The sequence below is a fragment of the Branchiostoma belcheri genome, unplaced genomic scaffold (assembly GCF_001625305.1).
Source record: "Branchiostoma belcheri isolate BF01 breed outbred unplaced genomic scaffold, Haploidv18h27 scaffold16, whole genome shotgun sequence".
Taxonomy (NCBI): Eukaryota; Metazoa; Chordata; class Leptocardii; order Amphioxiformes; family Branchiostomatidae; genus Branchiostoma; species Branchiostoma belcheri.
Window position 1 is genome coordinate 3602906 of NW_017803046.1, and position 18364 is coordinate 3621269.

General features: G+C 40.1%; 1 protein-coding gene across 2 annotated transcripts in view; it reads right to left on the minus strand.

Annotated features, from left to right (window-relative positions):
• LOC109465998 (G-protein-signaling modulator 2-like) overlaps positions 1 to 18364 on the minus strand; it is a 41449-nt gene that overhangs the window by 13457 nt on the left and 9628 nt on the right. The window contains exons 3-9 of one of the 2 annotated variants that reach the window (XM_019763506.1): positions 18120 to 18347; positions 15972 to 16107; positions 15381 to 15523; positions 14674 to 14797; positions 9760 to 9875; positions 8720 to 8875; positions 2511 to 2619 (exon numbers count right to left, since the gene is read on the minus strand). In XM_019763506.1, the coding sequence (XP_019619065.1) occupies positions 2511 to 2619; positions 8720 to 8875; positions 9760 to 9875; positions 14674 to 14797; positions 15381 to 15523; positions 15972 to 16107; positions 18120 to 18346 (1011 nt within the window). In that variant the 5' untranslated portion in view covers position 18347. Of the gene's footprint in view, positions 1 to 2510; positions 2620 to 8719; positions 8894 to 9759; positions 9876 to 14673; positions 14798 to 15380; positions 15524 to 15971; positions 16108 to 18119; positions 18348 to 18364 lie in introns of both variants that reach the window. The other variant, XM_019763505.1, reaches the window with a different exon arrangement.

An 18364-nucleotide genomic window follows, 5' to 3' on the forward strand; every position in this document is an offset into this window, starting at 1 on the left:
AGAAAATGTGATCAACACAATGTGGCATATTATAGTCCTTGGCTTCTAATGTCAAAACTCTTTGTTTAAAGTTTTTATGTAAAAATGTTAGCTCAGCACATAACCAATCCACTTTACAAAATGTCATCAATGCAAGTTGGAAAGGTGTTTACAACAGAAGGGTCTGATCTTAGGTGTCAATTGCCGCATTTCCGTTTTTCTTGGAAGGGATGGCATCTATGAATGCTACTAGCATACTTGTTTGACGATGAGCATATATTCAGGAAAGTAGAATTAAAACTTTGAATATCAGCTCCATTAGATGTTGAGTATATGTAGTGCTGCTATCAAGGGGATTTTCAGAACCAACATGTATGGAAGGTTGCAAATAATAACAACATTTCAACGTGCCATGTTTCAGATTACCATCTTGAGATACAAGAAGTATGTATACATTATGACTCAGGGCACTGGCAACTCCTGTATAGCAAAAACAATTGCGTGACAATTGCTACAAGTGTCAATAGCTATAGAGTGGTCTATGTTTAGTACCACACGTGTATGGTGTATGTAAATTTAAACTTGACATATCATATTTTCGGAATGGTTCAAAAGGCCACCACACAGTGGAGTGGGATATGGACTAATAATAGCTCAATTTGCATACTTTAATAACTGAAGTACGGCATATTTGTAATTTTGGTATTTTCGGAATTATCAAAAAGGCCATGTGCACCACACTGTGGAATAGGGTATAGACTAATAATAGCTCAATGTCCATAATTTTGATATTTTAAGAATCGTTCAAAAGGCCAGCAAACAGTTTAGTAAAACATGTAGCAAGTCTAAAGATAGCTCAATACAAATTTAGTAAATGAAGCATTTTGGGATTCGATGATATTTGTAGCAAGCACCACACATTCATTCATCATTACAGCACATACGAGTATTGTGTAACTGTTGTTGTTGCAGGTGATATGTTAGGCTGTTGTTGAGAAAAAGAGATGCATCAAGGGTTAGGATGTGACTCTCTCTAGTCTACATGATTTTGACAGGCATCAGCGACCAACATCACACTCAGGTCTTCTGTTTCCTGAGGTTTTCAGGGCCTTGCAGGGGTTTTATACATTGATGTGAGTCCCTAGATTTTTGAAATGATATACATGTACTTCTTTCAACTAGCATTTTATACCAGTGGGTTAAAGGGAGTTCAAGCAGGTATTATGCAAGTGCTTCAAGCATGTGAAGTTAGATAATAGCAAGCTTTGGAAATAGCGAGATGGAGAAGTCATATTTCATATTTCAGATGCAAGTTGGAATACAAGACTAACTTGGGTGTCATCCTATGTAGTTTACATAGGCTCCCATAAACTACACAGGATAGCACCCAGGATAATAGAAGAGAGTCTTCAGCAGTTTTCCTGTTGTATGAAATATGTCACAATGACTTTTTACTGGTGTGCCATGTCAGTGCTTTGGACTCACATCAACTGAGGAACTAGCAAATTTTTTTGGACAGCAAACCCCACGATTCTATATATAGATTCAACTGCAAATTTGACCCTTTTTACCTTGTGTCCATTCAGTAATTCTTTTCATACTCCTCCTGATATAGCCAATTTTGCAGGACAAAGGAAAGCACAAAATTTAATGCTTTCTGTTGGATGGTAGAGAATGTCCTTCATTGTTAATGTGGCAACAAGACACTGATGAATATATGACAGGTCCCATCTTTAGTGGTTAGGGTTAGGATGTCTCATGCCTGTATACGCATGCAGATACCGGATCCTGACTAACATGGCAGTGGAAGACGGGGATGCCTCGCGTAAGTTCGACCACGGTCTGTGCGATCCCGAGCACAGTACGCAGGTCGCAGACGTTCATGTGAGCCTTGAGCTCCCCTGCTTTGTCACCAACCTAAAATAATGCAGCGCCGTTCAGAGGAAATAAAGTAGTGAGAGATGTCAACTACCGCAGATGGACTACAGAAGAGAGAAAGCTGCGTTTAGCAATCAAATTCTCAGGATGTTGACATCATGTCTTAATTGTTCTATTTTCGCTTTAAGTGCCTATTCATTATATCATAACACGCAATTATTGTAATCAGTTATGTGGGAATGCCTGTAACACAGGAAGTAAATGCAGTAGAATTGTTCTTGTATTACCTATAATTTCTCTCATGACAATGTATAACGATTTTACAATTGCAGCAGCATTGTTGGCTGAACAATACATTGGTAGCATGCACATGAACAATGCCCACTTCCTGAGTAGGAAATTAAAGCTTATTGATGATCTATAGAGCTCAGATTTCATACCAGGAGTACTTCCTGGAAGTACATTTGTAACTAACACAACAGAAAGAAAAAAACATTTTCTAAAGTTGTTATTTTAACATTGTTAAAAGTGATTCTGGATACCAATTTTTCTTCCTCCTCACAGTTTGCAGAAATTCTATATCATCTGTCAGTAACTTTATTATGTGAAATAAGACTGCCATGCATTTGTAATTCTATGATTGACTGACTTACCTCTCTTGAGATCTCGAGGTGTCGTTGAGCAAAGTGTAAGGCCTTCTCGTGGTTGCCTAGCGCCGTGTGTGCATTGCCCAGCGACCAGCAGGCTCGGCCCTCTCCAACCCTGCAACACAAGCACACTTCTATCAACATTCAAAGGAATCAATGGACCAAGTAACCCCTAAATATGGAATCAGAGCGGTAGAAATATCAGAGAAATACCACCTGAATATGCAGCTTAGTATACATAAACTTGGAGTCGTGCAGGTATTTCTGATGTCTACCTGCACCTAACCTGCACTGGTCCATGTATGGGGTTTATACATGTAGGTGTATATGGATTTTTATTTGCTACATTGACTGTTACCACCTATGAAGTAAAGAAGAAATAATATCAATGGCTTTGAACAGTTTTAGCATGATCCCTACTTTCAAAATTCTGCAGGTAAAATTCATCTGGACAGGTGCAGGTAATTTTCAGAGTTACATGTACATGCAACAGTGCAGGCATGCAGAAAAAGCATTTTGAGCCCTGAATATGCATTGTATACATGTATTTCATTCCCTTTTGCATGTGTGCTGTTTTGCTCTGTTAGTTACTGGTAGGGCATGGATACCAGGTATACAGAGCAGACATACTGGTAAGCTAAATAAAGAAACCTTTAGAATCATGAGTGACATCTTCAGAACATCTGGCAGTGGCAATTATGAAAAACACCCCATCCACAACACTTTAAGTTTGCTCCAATATCAACTAACTGGGGCTGTTCTATCATACACAGCTGTTCTATCAATATCAATATCAATTATATCATTTACAGACAAACTTATAGACTCTGAATCCCTGAAAATCATAGAAAACAACAAAAGCCCTATACATTATTACAAAGAGAAATTCATTGATGATTTTATATCATGTTCAGAAACGGAATACAGCAAAGTAATTCTAGCAGAACCTACCTACCCCTTAATGCCAATGCAGTACCTTCCAGTCAGTGGTAATAATTGCACTATTAACTGTCATTATACCTACATACCCTGTGATCATAACAGTTTAGGGGTGACATTGATTGCCATCAGCTCTGCAATTTTGGTATCTTTAATATGACAATTGACTTATTAGGCCTAGGAAAAAAAATGTTGTGTTTCCTGTTTCAGTCCTGAAAAAAATTAGGCTCAGTAGGTAGGGATTATCTTTTTTCTATATTTTTTAAAAAACTTGCTGGTATCTCTATATATATGTAGCTAGTGATCCACCTTATACAATACAGTTTAACAAAGGAAATCTTGCATGAGGACACTTTCAATATCAATGTTGGAAAACTCTACTCAGATCATGGTGCTAGAAAAGGTTGATCAGCTCAAGGACATTATACAGAAAATTTATGTCTGTTGCTGGAGTTCACCCCCAAAAAAGGCTAGGGTTGACACTGTTTTTTTTCTAGGGTTGGTCGTGAAACAGGAAACATTTTTCCCTAGGCCTTACATAAAAAGAAAAAAAGGAACAGACAAAGCACCTGTTACCTAATCTTAATGCCTAAACGATGGAAAGACATCTGAAAAACCACCCAGGGGAAAATGAGTGATTCAACTTCAAGCAGCCATTTCTCTCCTTCCTAGTTTTTGTTACTTGCCTGTTTGGAGGTTTTGTTCTTAGGGTGTTTGTTAGTGTGTCTGCTTTCATAGTTATTTCCACATGCTAAGCACGGTGGGGTGGGGTGGGTTGCACTGACAAGAAATTAGGTCAAAGGTCTCAGAAAGGCTCCAGAAAAGGTTAGCTCATTTCCTGTTTTCAATTTCCTGCTAAATGAAAGTCTGTTGTCTTATGGGAGCCTGTGGAAAAATGCATACAGAATCAGAGAGAAATACACAGTAATTATAGATAAAACAAGAAAATTCAGAAAAACTCATTATTTTTCATGAAGGTACATGTATGTCTTGTTGTTATTCTCAATCATGCAATTTAGGTCTTGAATACATATACCCTAAGTTGATTACTGTATTACTACAAAACAATATATTCAGACATACATCAAATAAAAACAGTGAAATTAAGATGCGTGCTCTCTACTTCCAGTATCTAATATAGAATGTTATCTGTTCCGTTCAGTTTAATAGGTTTATACCACTTTATGTACATTGTACCTTTCAACATTGTACATACAATTAGTGATTCACACATGTCCTAGATTTCAGCAAACAGGTTTGAATCATACATATTTTCTTCAATAAAATATGCATCTTCCATCAATATTTACATGTACATATACGTCCTTCTAGAATGCTACAGCCACAGAAAAGCCATCAGCTACTGCAACTCCCTTCAAACTAGTTTTCTTGATTTTGCCATGGTGATAATATAGGAATTTTATTATCATATTCTAGAAGACCTGTAATTTAGTAAACAACAACAACTAGTAAAAACAGAAAGCAAAGCCCGTATAATAGCCATAAAGTGACTTAGCTTGAACCAACATACAAGTAGCCAACTGTGATTTCAGTCTGTAGCCATTACCCCAAACAAAGAGCTACAATATTGCAAAACATGGAACTAGAATGTTGGTACCTTTTATCTCTGCATACAGTCCAGCTCACAGTCTCATGTAGCCATCTACATGTACTCTAGTAGGACTAAACCTTCCCATTTCAACAATCTTCAGCAATGGCAGTGCAGCCCATGGCTAGAAAATGTAATATTTCTCTGGACATTTGGTAACTCCTTTCATCTAACGAGCCTTCATGAAATCACCTGTTAAAAGCACTGCCCGCGTCTCATGGTGTTGCAAGTCTAGCCCTGGGGTCTGCATCTAATTATGACATCAATGGGCCAGAATATAAGATAGTCACAGAGGATGGATGGTACATTGTTTATGAGAAGGGTGAGTGTGTTTGCATGTGTTTGTGTGTGTGCGTGCATGTGTGTGTGTGTGTGTGTGTGTGTGTGTGTGTGTGTGTGTGTAAAGAACCACACATATTATGAACAAATGACTGTAATGGCAGTGACAATAACCTTGAAGTTCATACATTGTATTTGACACACTGTGCTACAGTTCTGTTTAAAATGTAAGGATGTCTGCCAATAACACCGTATCTGTCCGCCACTGGCCATGTGTGTTTTGCAGATAGCATATGATCTATGCTGACATGTTACTTCCCACAAAGGACCATCTTTATGTGTGTTTTGGGGGAAAAGGATAAGAATGGCAGTAAAACCTTTACCTACAGACTGCCTTGATGGCTCCATCTCACAGAGAGAAGATTTTCTGATATTCAGATAGTACTTTCTTTATCGGTAATGGGGCTGACTGAGTCTTTGTGGTGCAAGTGGTAATCTACATTTTGGGACTGAAGAGGACACTACAGCATTGCCCACACAGTGGCACTTGCATTTCTATTTCCAGTTTTGCAAATGAATGTGGTAAGTTGGCCTTTTGCTTTTCTTCATTTCGTAGTCTATCAACACAATGTGCTACAAGATGTTCAGAACTTGATGATCTGTATATGTCATAACAGGAAAACTAAATGATATGACTCAAATTTCCAACAAACATCTGTAGAAAAAAATTTTCTTTTCTTCAATGTGCGTCATGCGAAAAACATGACGTACATTGAAGACAAGAGGGTCAATTACTTTTCAGAACTTGAATGACTACTAATGGGCTACGCTGATGAAGGTTAGACATCCAGGTAAACGATACTCATAGACAATTCTTATGGGACATTTATGTATCAAACCAAAGCAGGATTTAGAGTCAGACCATTAAAAAACACCTAGTCTCTAACCAGAGGCCGATACAATGAAATGTGCAAAAGAAAAACTGAAATATCTGATTGACAAAAATTACTAGTCAAAATACAAGCATGGTTACAAACAAAAATGTACCTAGTGGATGGGACCTACATTTTGAAACAAGTCCACAAAAATTCATCATCTGTCTGTTATGTTTTCAAAAGCAATTTGCAAAGTCAGAATTGCTTTGTAAACATATGTTATGAAAATACATGAATAAACAGAAAAACAAGGAACTCCACTGTTTTTCACAGACTGAGATAGCCACCGAATTCCCTACGACACAGACATGTCGTCACACTTTCACTACATAAACATGTACACAGCAAAATCAATAACATACCACCCTCACAATTCTTCCTGCCTGTTATGCTACAGCTAACATCTTGACTCCAGGACATGTCAGCCTTGTTTTCATTCTGTGACAGTCCAGTTACCTAACCCTAGCCTCCCAAGGCTGCTGACAAAAGGTCAGACTGGTTACTAGTCATTAAAACAGAGAATGACACATCCACAGCCAACAGCTGATCCCCAGTGTTCCTTTCAAACTATGACATCTTACGTCAACAAAGCTCACCTGTTTTCTTCATCAAGAATTGAGATTGCAGAATGTTGACTCTGCAAAACTGTCCTTCGCTGCGACACACGGCTAAGGGCACACGTACAAATGTTGCTCCTCCCTGCACATTTGCGCTGCGCCTGTGTGCTAGTTTAAGTGTTGCTTGAAGCTAAGTGATGACGTATCTCCCACTGACTACAGAGAACAGATTCCACTTAAAGGTCATTGACCCCCTAGTTCAAGAGCATTACTGGGGAGTACTACCAATACATGTACATGTACAGAATGTAAGTACATGACTTTGTACATGTTGTTGTACCAGTATAGGCATTGGGAAACAAGCTACATGTACATGTAAGCTGTTATCTTGTTTGTCTTACATGAAGTGGCTCATCTGGTTGGAATACAAGACAGCTATGTCAGGAACATTTTCCATGCAAATATCACCACAAATCTTTGCAGTGGTCTTATGTTCACAACTTTAGTGGTGAATTCACCACCATCAAATTATCACAATTGTATTTTATAAATTTTCTGTCAGGGTGTACCTACCGTGCCCTAAAATAAATTTAAGTCCTTTTAAACTTAAGTGAATTACCAATATATCATATCACAGTCAACTATTTTTTCAATAGTGTACGCATCATTATGATGCTTGAATCTGCAATGAATACCACCTTCACCTTGTGTAGAAAAGATTATTCCGAGATGTAAAAAGGGTTTGGTACAATTAGAGGTGACTAACAAGAATACGGCTGGAGGGCATCCAAATGACGCTTTTCAGCAGCAGGTAGGTTACATTTCCATGGAAACAGTGCTGCAGAACCACCTATATATAATATAATTCATCAGCCTAGGGCTAAATTGTATGGAATATCATCTATTTGCAAGGTAAATTTCCACCATGTACATGTACATGTGGGTTCTTGCCTTAGGCTATTAGGAAGGAAAATGTGAAGGACGATTTAGCAAAATAAAGGAAAGAATTTCCCAGGTTTTTCAAGCTTGTACCCAAAGCCAATCTCACACAGTAACATCAAAGCTAATAAAAAAGGTATCTGTGAGTAGTGGTATATATAAACTATACATCATGTAAATCTATACATGAATGTACTTTCAAATGCACACGCACCAATTATCACTATCTGTATCAGTGTCTTTCTCCCATCACATATTTAGGCCACACCAAGTAAATTTTATGGATGACGTACTTTGGAGACCATAAATCTAATGCGAGAGGGCGAAAAAAAAAACAAGAAGGGCCCTGAAAAACAAGATGCCTAGATTAGAAATATACTAAAAGACGACAAATGTTAGGACACAAATTGAATGAGGTGACACAGTGTAACAAGCAAGAAGTCTTTTATTCATCATCAAAATAGCAATAAATCAGGTGGAACAGCAGTTGTCGTCCTGTCCTGTTTCTTTCATCACATTTTTGCAGGCCTGCAGAAACAAAGCATGTGCTCTTTACCCATTTCGCGTTACGGGGTTCACGTCAATCTAACGATTTGCGGCACTGTCGTGACTCTTTGATCATAGTTACAGGAAGCGGAATTTCTTGTTTTTTTTTCTAGGAACAGGCCAAAATCAATGCGCGCGCGGACGTCATCCATAAAATTTACTTGGTGTGGCCTTAGATTTACTCCACAAAGCTACAGGGCTACTACAACATTTAATGTCATACTGTAAGTCTGCTGAAGACAGAAATGGGCTAGCCTTTTCTGGGACCTTTGACCTAACATCCTGTCAGTGTTTTGCCTAGCATGTGGAAATAGCTATGGAAACACAAGCAGGCAAACAAACAAACAGACACACCGAATACAAAACCTCTATACTCAGGTAAGAAGAGTAAAAAGTGAAATCTGCTCTTACCTGTCTCCCAGATCCTGTGCTATCTGTAGATGCCGTAGATGATATTCCACTGCCTTCTCGTAGTCCCTCAGTAAAGTGTAGGTGTTCCCCAGGGAGTAGCAGGCCTGGGCCTCGATGGCCCTGTCTCCCAGCTGGGTGGCAATCTGTAACGTTTTCCTGCAGGAAAAAGTTCTCCTGAATAGATTGGACTTGTCAGATGGAGGTTCCTCTGTACTGTACAATATGCCTGATCTGTTACTTAGCTATCATTTAGGTTTTAATGTTTAAAACGTCTATTTCAAACTGAAGTGTTATCTATGAAATAACATACAAGAAAAACTCTAATATCCTATTATATCTAGACCCCTGAGAAAACTATTCAGATACAAATGCTTTTGATGTTACAGGAGCAAAAGGGAAATTCATCTCAGGAAAGAGCGGATAAGAACTCAAGAGTTAAACTTTTTTTACTTTTTTAAAACCCAGAGGAATTGGTAGGCCATTTCATAGCCAGACAATCTTGCCCAGACATTTAGGTATGCATCAATATTCATATTGGCCAGGAGGCATGTATGTTTTATGGATTTAGTTCAGAAGTCTCATATCTGACAAAATGATATGCTAACTTTCTCCATTTTACCACACTATCAAGATATCTCTAGAATTTGCACATCTCTAAAAGCTGAATGACTAAACTTCCAAGTTTATATACTGTACTACTTCAAGTTCAAAATGTACCAGTCTTGATAATGTTGTTTGAGGTTCCTTCTAGAGGAAATGATCTTGACACTTCTAATATAGCAACAAGAAATGTCCATTTCCAAAAACATGTTACGTAGAAGACACCTGTAGCCAATGTTGTTTGGTATAAGCAAGGTATGTAGGGTATGAAAAACTGTTTCATACCCTACATACCTTGCTTTTAATGACAACCTGTGGTATCTACTACACACATGTAGCACTCTGATCAGACGCTCCCTCTACTGATCTATACTAGAACTGCAGAAGCCCCAGAAAGTCATCTTATTTGCAGCATTTACAACATGATGTTTAAGACGTACTTGTAATATTCTGCTGCAGTTTCAAACTCTCCCAGGAAGATGTGTGCGTTGCCTAGGTTACTGTAGGCTCGTCTCTCTGCTGCCTTATCGCCAAACTCCTTGGCAATCGCCAGTCGCTAGTGACAAAATATAATTTGTCAATACTTGACCAAATAATATCATCGTCGAGCTAAGCTGGGTTACGGGAATTGGAGAGTTTCCCGTGCGGGAACTGTGCCACAGAGGGGGAGAAATTCCCGCGTACGGGAATCTCTCCACCTAGCAGTGCCGAGTCCCGTGCGGGAACTTCACCACTCAGGGCTGCCACGGAGGTGGAGAATTTCCCGCTTACGGGAATCTCTCCACCTAAAAATGGTGAGTCCCGTACGGGAACTTCACCACTAAGGGCTGACCGTGCGCGCACGTGTTTTGAGGCCGATATACAGACGGGAATTTCACCATATTACACGAACGGGAATTGGACCATTTTAGTCTTCATTTTCGCGTACTTGAAATTCACCAGCATTGGCAAACAATGTCCGTCCGCGAACGCCGTACGGGAACTTCACGGCCGATATAGAAGACGGGAACTTCACCACATTACACAAACGGGAATTGGACCATTTTAGTCGACATTTGTCGCATGGGAAATTGACCAGTTGTACTACGAGTGCAACCAATTTTCGATTGAACCGGATTTGAAATCAAAATTGGGTTCGAACAACGCCCCTGGCTTGAAGCAAAATTCTAAATCAGGAGTAATCAGGAGTGCGTCTTCTATGGACATTTTTGAGCTGTAATAATACTACTATTAGTCTTGAAACTCGGTAGAAGACACGCACCTAAAGGGCCTGTTATACTACGGTAAAAAAAATGCCCGAAGAAGACACTGTGACTCGTAATTACGAGTAAGTCTTACACGGACAGTCTTGTTGATAGCGTAGTTGATAGCAGATACCGGCTCCTCAACAACGACCACAAAATGTTTGTCCTCATAAACATAATGATGTGTGTCACCCTCACGCTATACAAATGTCACTTTTCGGCTATTCTCATACATACTCAGGACGCTAGTACTAGTACCGGGGTAGAAAAATATGGCGGCCATAAACAAAACGACGCTATCCCGTCATGCATTATATCCGCTAGGCGGGAGATCTGAGTATTACGGCTGTAGCAAAAAAAAAAGCAAGGCTAGGGGTTAAGTATTTTAATTATACCGTTTGTGTTTCGAGTTTTGTTAGTTTTCTGACTTGTACTTTGTTCTGTAGCGCTGATTTCCTTTTGCAATGACGTTATATATAGCCTCGTTGGAATAACAATTTTTTGGAATAACAATTTTTTTGTACCGATAACTGACCGTAAGTTTAGTCTTGGCTCCTGAACAGTAAATACAAATCATGCGTCCTCACAACGTGTCCAGGCCCAACCTGTTTACAACGCAATGATGTATCAACAGCTATATTTTCATACTCGTCCGGCCGGGACGCTTACTACTACCATGGAGGTAGTCTCTTTTTCTACCTCCATGCTGCTACTAGTATATCATGTGCATGAAAAGATGGCGACCATAAACAAAAAGACGCTATTCTGTCATGCATTATAGTATATCAGATTGGCTCGAGACCCGAGTGTTACAGTTGTGTTGTAGTCTATACGACTTTGGTGAACGAAATCAGACAGCTTTGATTTCTATTTCAAATTTAGGTGGTGTAAGACAAAAACTTGTACTTCTTGTTTTTCTTTCAGATTCAAATCGTCAGGATCAAGGTTAAGACCGTGCTGGGTAAACCAGTTCGCCGAATAATTTTTTACTCCGTTTTTTTTTCATTTTACGTTTGGTTTCCAGTTATAACGTTTGCTTTTGTTCAGTTTTGTTCCACTTTTGACTTATATGTGGCGTTGATTCCCTTTTTGTCACAACGTTCATGTTCCTCATTAGTTTAACGTTACTAACATCCGATTTTAAAAGTAACAGTTACCAACTAATAACGTTACTAGTAGTCCATCACAACTTTCAGACAAGTTATGTTCAATCTAAGATAAAATTACTGAGTATGCTACTCTTAGTGATTACACATGATACTACTATTAGTTGGTGTTATATCCGTGTTCAGTAGTACTTTTTTTCAGTTCAATTTTGATGAATTTTACAGACTTACGAGCCGAAAGATTTGCGGCGGTGGGACGCCAGGTTTCCCCGCCAATAACACAACACCGGATGCAGTGTCAAGTTGGAGATTATAGCGATTTCTTCGTGGCTTCAACACATGCTTAATAGAACCTGCATAATTACACATTTGTATTTATGTTTAAATGGTTGCACTCGTAGATATGTAGTGATGTTATATGTTGTTATACCGGAATAAACATGGCCGCCGTTGACCTTCTATTGTTCTGCCGAAACAACTGATGCTATACCGCCATGCATTGCGAAGCACACTCGTTCTTTTGGACCGGATTTACAGTTTCTATACGATTTCTTGAGCCGGCGGACACCCGAAGGCCGGAGTGATACGATTCCGCTAAGAGAAGTATGTCGAAAATATCGTATCGATGAACAAAGATTTCCAGCCGACTTCCCATAGAATTTTGGGCATATAATATTGTTAGTTGCCTCTTCAATGCATTGGGGTAGACACTGTAAATTTTAACCCTGAAAAAATATTTTTACACTTTTTCTATACAATATAAATGCATACAAGGTCATACAAAATTCAAACATTATCTCGATTCATATCCTATTGCCATCAGTATCAACATCTTCGTCACGTTTCCTGAAACGCAGAGCATGACGGTGTAGCTTGGATTAGTAAATATACGCCACTGTTCCTATCGATGAGCAGTATTTTGGAGATAGAAAGGATCTAAATCCAAATCCCAGGAAAAGGGCGTCCGTCTCAAATATACAGAACACCAGACACTGCGCCTCTGCCGCCGCAAATATGTCACAGTGGAAGCAAGGAGCTACCTCCTTGGTGAAAGTCTGCAAAACTCGTCAACATTTAAAAAATACAGAGAACTACGGCTCAAGGATATTGCACACATTATCACGTTTAATCACAATAACATAATGCTAAGTTAACGTATCCGTTTCCAAGTGAATTCCAAAATGGCAATACTAGTACTACGCAAACTGTCGCATCACCTTTGAATGGACAGAACACAGTTTTCGCCCCATGGGGATTTCTATAGTTAAGCACCCCAGAAACACGGCCAACTACGTATTTTGAAATATATGGTCAATAATCTACAGAATAATTGAAAACAAAAAAGTTATGTTTTTAACATCGTGACGACCTCTTTTATTTGACCACCTGTGGCTGTCAATGGAACTGCAGCCGGCTCACCCTGGAATGCAGTTGCGTAATGCGGCGCATTTATACACGAACAGGGAAATATTCACAGTATGTATCTTGTACACCGTATCAAATCATACAGTGTACAAGCCGATGCATTTCTATACAACACAGCGCCGTTTACCCCTAGCTACCCGCTCACATAAGTCGCTTGATTCAAGGAGCTTTCATCACAGAAGAATGTCCTTGCTCGATTCAAGAGTTCTGTCCGCACTACTTTCTATACCCACGCCCATTAATACTGTGTTCTCCGACCTTGACATTAAACAATACCATGACCTTTGACCTAATGAATATTAATTAGTAGTAGCGTGGGTTTATGGCCACCGGCGGCGTGTCGCAACGTCGGGAGCGAGAAGCGAGTGTTGTTTCACTATAAAGTCAGTGTTGACCGATAGAGGACACAGATGAAGTAGCCAACGCCACAAGATTTGGAGATTGAAGATCCATATCTAGCCTTCAATGCCCACAGGTATCTTGTTATTTTATTTCATTCTCGGTATTTAAAAAAATGCTGCGTTGTTTACAGCATTAGTATCCAGGCCCGGGCAGTCACATAGATATGCTTCCCGATTCTCCTTATCATAGTCCCTCTTCCTGAAAGCAAAATCAGTGAGTTGTTGGAATATACAAATTATTATCGTGATTGCTTTGACCAAGGAGCTTTCATCCTTGCTTTGACAGTACTATGTTGTTTGTTTCGACGTTCTTAGATTTTGGAACATTACATCCATAATAAGATATCTTCGAAAGTTCGTTTTCTACCGTAAATACCCATGAATGCATGGCATTTACTCAAAAGGGAAAAGGTACCCATACATTAATCTCGCAGAAAATGTGCGTTTGTGGCTTCATAAATTCGTCTTTTTTGATACCGGTGTGAAGTTTGAGATTTGACCCAAAATGGTGACGTTCCCGATCGCGCGATGTTGACCCAAAATGGTGACGTTCCCGATCGCGCGATGTTGACCCAAAATGGTGACGTTCCCGATCGCGCGATGTCGTACCGAAATGGTGACGTTCCCGTTACGTAATGTTGGCCCGAAATGGTGACGTTCCCGTGCTTGCCATTTGGGAGCTAAGCAATGAAAACACATCGGCGCGCACTGTCGCTCCAGAGTGGTGAGTCTCCCGGACGGGAGTCCGTGCCTCCCCGTGGAGAGTTTCCCGTGCGGGAACTGTGCCTCATACATGGCACAGTTCCCGCACGGGAAACTCTCCACCTCCCGTACCTCGGCTTACCTGCATCGTCTAACATTTCTCCAGTCAATATGTAAAATAAATGATTATCAGAAACGAAGAGCTACAACAAGGACTAAAAACCTGAAACTTTAGCAAAATTACTTCCTTAGCACAGGCTCACACCTCAGTCTTTTAAAATCTTTCTTAATGCCATCTGACTACAGATTACAAATGCACTTATACTTACAGACACCAACCGCAGACTCAAACTGTAGGAAGATCATTAGCCTTATACAATGGCGAGGTAGCTAAGTCTCTACAGTAATGCCTAATGGATCTGAATTAATAATGACCCACACGCTGCGGTGTACTTGGCCACAACATTGACCCCTACCTCCTCGTGGAACATGATGGCACGGCTGAAGTTACCCAGCAGGTAGTGGGTGTTACCCAGGTTGCCACACGCCCTGCCCTGCGCCGCTCGATCCCCCAGCTCCTTCACAATGGTCAGGTTGGCTCTGGAACACAAAGTCATTGTCTATCATTCGTAACAATTCAAGTCAGAACTTTTATCATTCTGTCTTTTTTGAAAATAGGTATGATAGTATTATTGATACTGTAAAAGTGTAAGATAGGTATGATGCAGTACTGGACAGGTAGTAAAGTTGTTCCACTTTCTTGGTGGAAATCCCACTAATCTAGTACTGTAATTTCTGATTTTTTGGCAGTTCTCTTATGTTCAAGGTTTTCGCGGTCACTTCTGTACCACGAATGCATCATATAACACGTAATTCTCTGACTTTCACTGTGAACATATAGTTCTGTAATCACCTCAATTTTTCTCAGACCACAAACTTTTTCTACTGTTAACATAAACTGAGTTACAGTACATGTATTTCTGTCGTAGATGGATCACTTCTGGACTGCTTGTCATGCTTAGTTTTAACACACAGCTACCTTCACCTTCCAAAAACTGTTTGCCAACCAGGTCTTGGCAAAATCCCCAGAACAAATGACTCAGATTACCATACCAGAGGGATGTAGTGGATTTAGCACACCATAACAAGACTTCAGGACTAATATAACACGCAGGCGGCTCACTCGTAAAACTCGGTGGCTTTCTGAAGCGAAGCCTTGACATCCTCGGGGAAATCCCCTGGGTCATGCTGGCTGTTCCTTCCAGCGTGCTTCCCCTTGGCGTGGTAAACGTTGCCCAGGTTGTACAGAGCTCTCGCCTCACCAACCTGAAGATACAGCAAGGAAGAAAAAGTTTGAGAAAGATTTGTTACACAATGATACATGGGTGTCAACCAGTTTCGGCTTAGTAATTTCACCAGAGATCCTTTTTTTGTGTTCACCCCTGCAAGGGACATAAATTTTTCAAGCTGATTGACCTTTTCTATCTCCTTGTGACACCTGAGTGATGAAATATTGTGCAATTAGTTTCCAAGAAAATATAAGTGTCCTCATGCAAGTTTTACTCTGTTAAACTGTATGTTGGATCACTAGAGATTGCCTAGTCTAAAAAAGAAGTAAAAAAAAAACCTACCAACTGACACTGAATTTTTTCAGGACTGAAACAAGAAACACAATAATATATTTTTTCTAGGCCTGGTTGAAGCTGTATGGTAGAGAGTGCCACAGCCCAGCCCCAGACTACAGCACTCTACTGTATTGATTCCTGTGTCTCACCTTGTCAGCCAGTTCCCTGGAGATGTCCAGGTGCCTCTGACAGCAGACAATAGCCTCATCAAATTTGCCTAGCACCTTCAGCGTGTTGCCTAGGTTACCGCTGGCCTTCGCTTCTCCAAGCCTGTCACTCAGGGTTCTGCACGGAGAGAGGGAAAGTAGGATTTTAAGGAGGCAATATTTTCACTGAGCACACCACCTGCACGTTAGGTTGTGCTAGCATAAGGATATATAGTTACATACTATATATACCTGTGTAGTTTCCACATAGCTATGTTGGAAAACAATCATGAAAAAACACGTTATTCTGATACAACATTGACCAAACACCCATCAAATATCTTAACTAGGTTGTCCAGATTATGAGATATCAAAACCGGAAGTTCAGCTGCAGTACCATAACGAGCTGCCAGGGGGCCCCAAATCTAATCATTTCGAGGTCATATGAAGACCTACTCACCTACCAAATATCAAGACAATCTATTTTAGCCTTCTCAAGTTATCTTGTTAACACACACACACACACACACACACACACACACACAGACACACAAACACCAACGAAAACATAGCCTTCTTGGCGAAGGTAATAATGAATTTTTTCAACTACATGTACAAGACAAGAACACCTTGACATGCCTGGTAACCCGTTGCACCTGAGGCTCCATGTTAAATGGTTTATAGTTGTTGTTGACAGTTGACTTAGCCATTGATTATCTATAGATAACAACAATTCATCAGCCACCGTCATCGCCTGGAGTCTCGCACTCTGGCCACATCAACAGTCAAACCCTTTTCAGTTTCCACATTTGTATCTGTCACTTTTACTTTCATTGTAATTACAGAATATTTGTGTGGTTGGCTGGTTTGACAGGTACACATACCAAACACACCTCTTGCAGTCACTCACATATCTCTGTAGCCGTTCACCAGAGCACAACAAAGCAATCAAATATTGCTTGCAATCAAGTAGTCCTCAATACAGTGCTGAGGTTTTGGACAGCAAAGCATACATGCATCTTCAAAAAACTTGGGAACCGCAAAATTTTGTATTTATCGTTGTCAGAGATAAAGGAGAATGCCAACAATGTGTTTGCAGCTGGTTAAATAAGACAGCATACCAAACATCACATATTGAAGCCTAGGAAAACTATCCCTATGTTTTCTTTGGTTCAAAATGATTATAAAGCATAACGATAAGAGATTGAAACTGTATCATCTCATTCTACAACAGCTTCAAGAAAAAGAAATTAGCAGAATGGTAGTTTTAGAATCACTCAACGTACATAATTTCATATGCCTGACAGTGCTGCCTAACCTGTATTGCTTCCCTACTTTTCAGACATTTCTGCATTTCTAACCCTGTTGTTTGTTAGACTAACTGGAGTTTAAAGCTTTGAAGAGGATGAAACCTCTACTTCAGCTGCTGCAGTGCTGTCCATGAATACAGGTGCAGGCATGTTCTAATATTTGCAGTCCCCCTATGTGCTGGCAGATTAAATAAATACAGCGTCTGTTGTGTACATGGCTGGAGCCTTTTTGGGTAAACTGGGGCAATTCTCACAATCTGTCTTCATCTCAGCTGGCAGGGTCACTAGGACAGGCTTGGACGTTACAAAAACAGCTCTTCAACAGATTTGTAGTAAAATCTTTTTCTCTCAATCTATTTATTTATTTAAAGGGTTCGAAATCCATTTTTGGGAATAGGTGCACTGGTACACCTAACCTAAAAAAATTGGGTGCACAAAAAATGTTTTCGGGGGACCATATAGAATAATCTTAAACAACAAAGATTTTTCTGACACCGAGATGTCAAGAATATGCTGTATATACAGTTGATATCTTCATATACATAAACGTATGCAAATATTTGGGTGCACTGGTGCACCCACAAAAAAAAGTTGTGTGCATAGCTCCAATTTTGCACATGCACCAAGTATTTCGAGCTCCAATTTACACTGATTTACCATATCATATGTACAATATGAAAATTTAGAAATTAACTCAGAATATCATAAAGATCCAGCCACTGCTTGAAGTACGCTGGAATCACACATACAGACACACATATACTGAAAAAACCTTCCAAGTAGGACTGTCACATTATTTTATGACAGAGAACAGAAGTAATACAGCCCTGCTCTGTCCCACCTGGCCAGTGTTAGATCATGCCTGTGGTACTCCAGTGCCTTCTCGTACTCCTGCAGGTAGAAGTAGGCGTTTCCCAGCTGGCTGTAGATTGCACTCAGCGTTTTCAGGTCCTCCGTCCCGACCTGCACCGCCGACTCGAAGAACGAGACCCCGGCGCGGCAGTCTCCCGCCTTGCAGAGCCGCTCCCCTTCCAGCGCCAGCTCCATACATGATGCGTCCATGGTCATCCTGTGGTGAACAGAGAA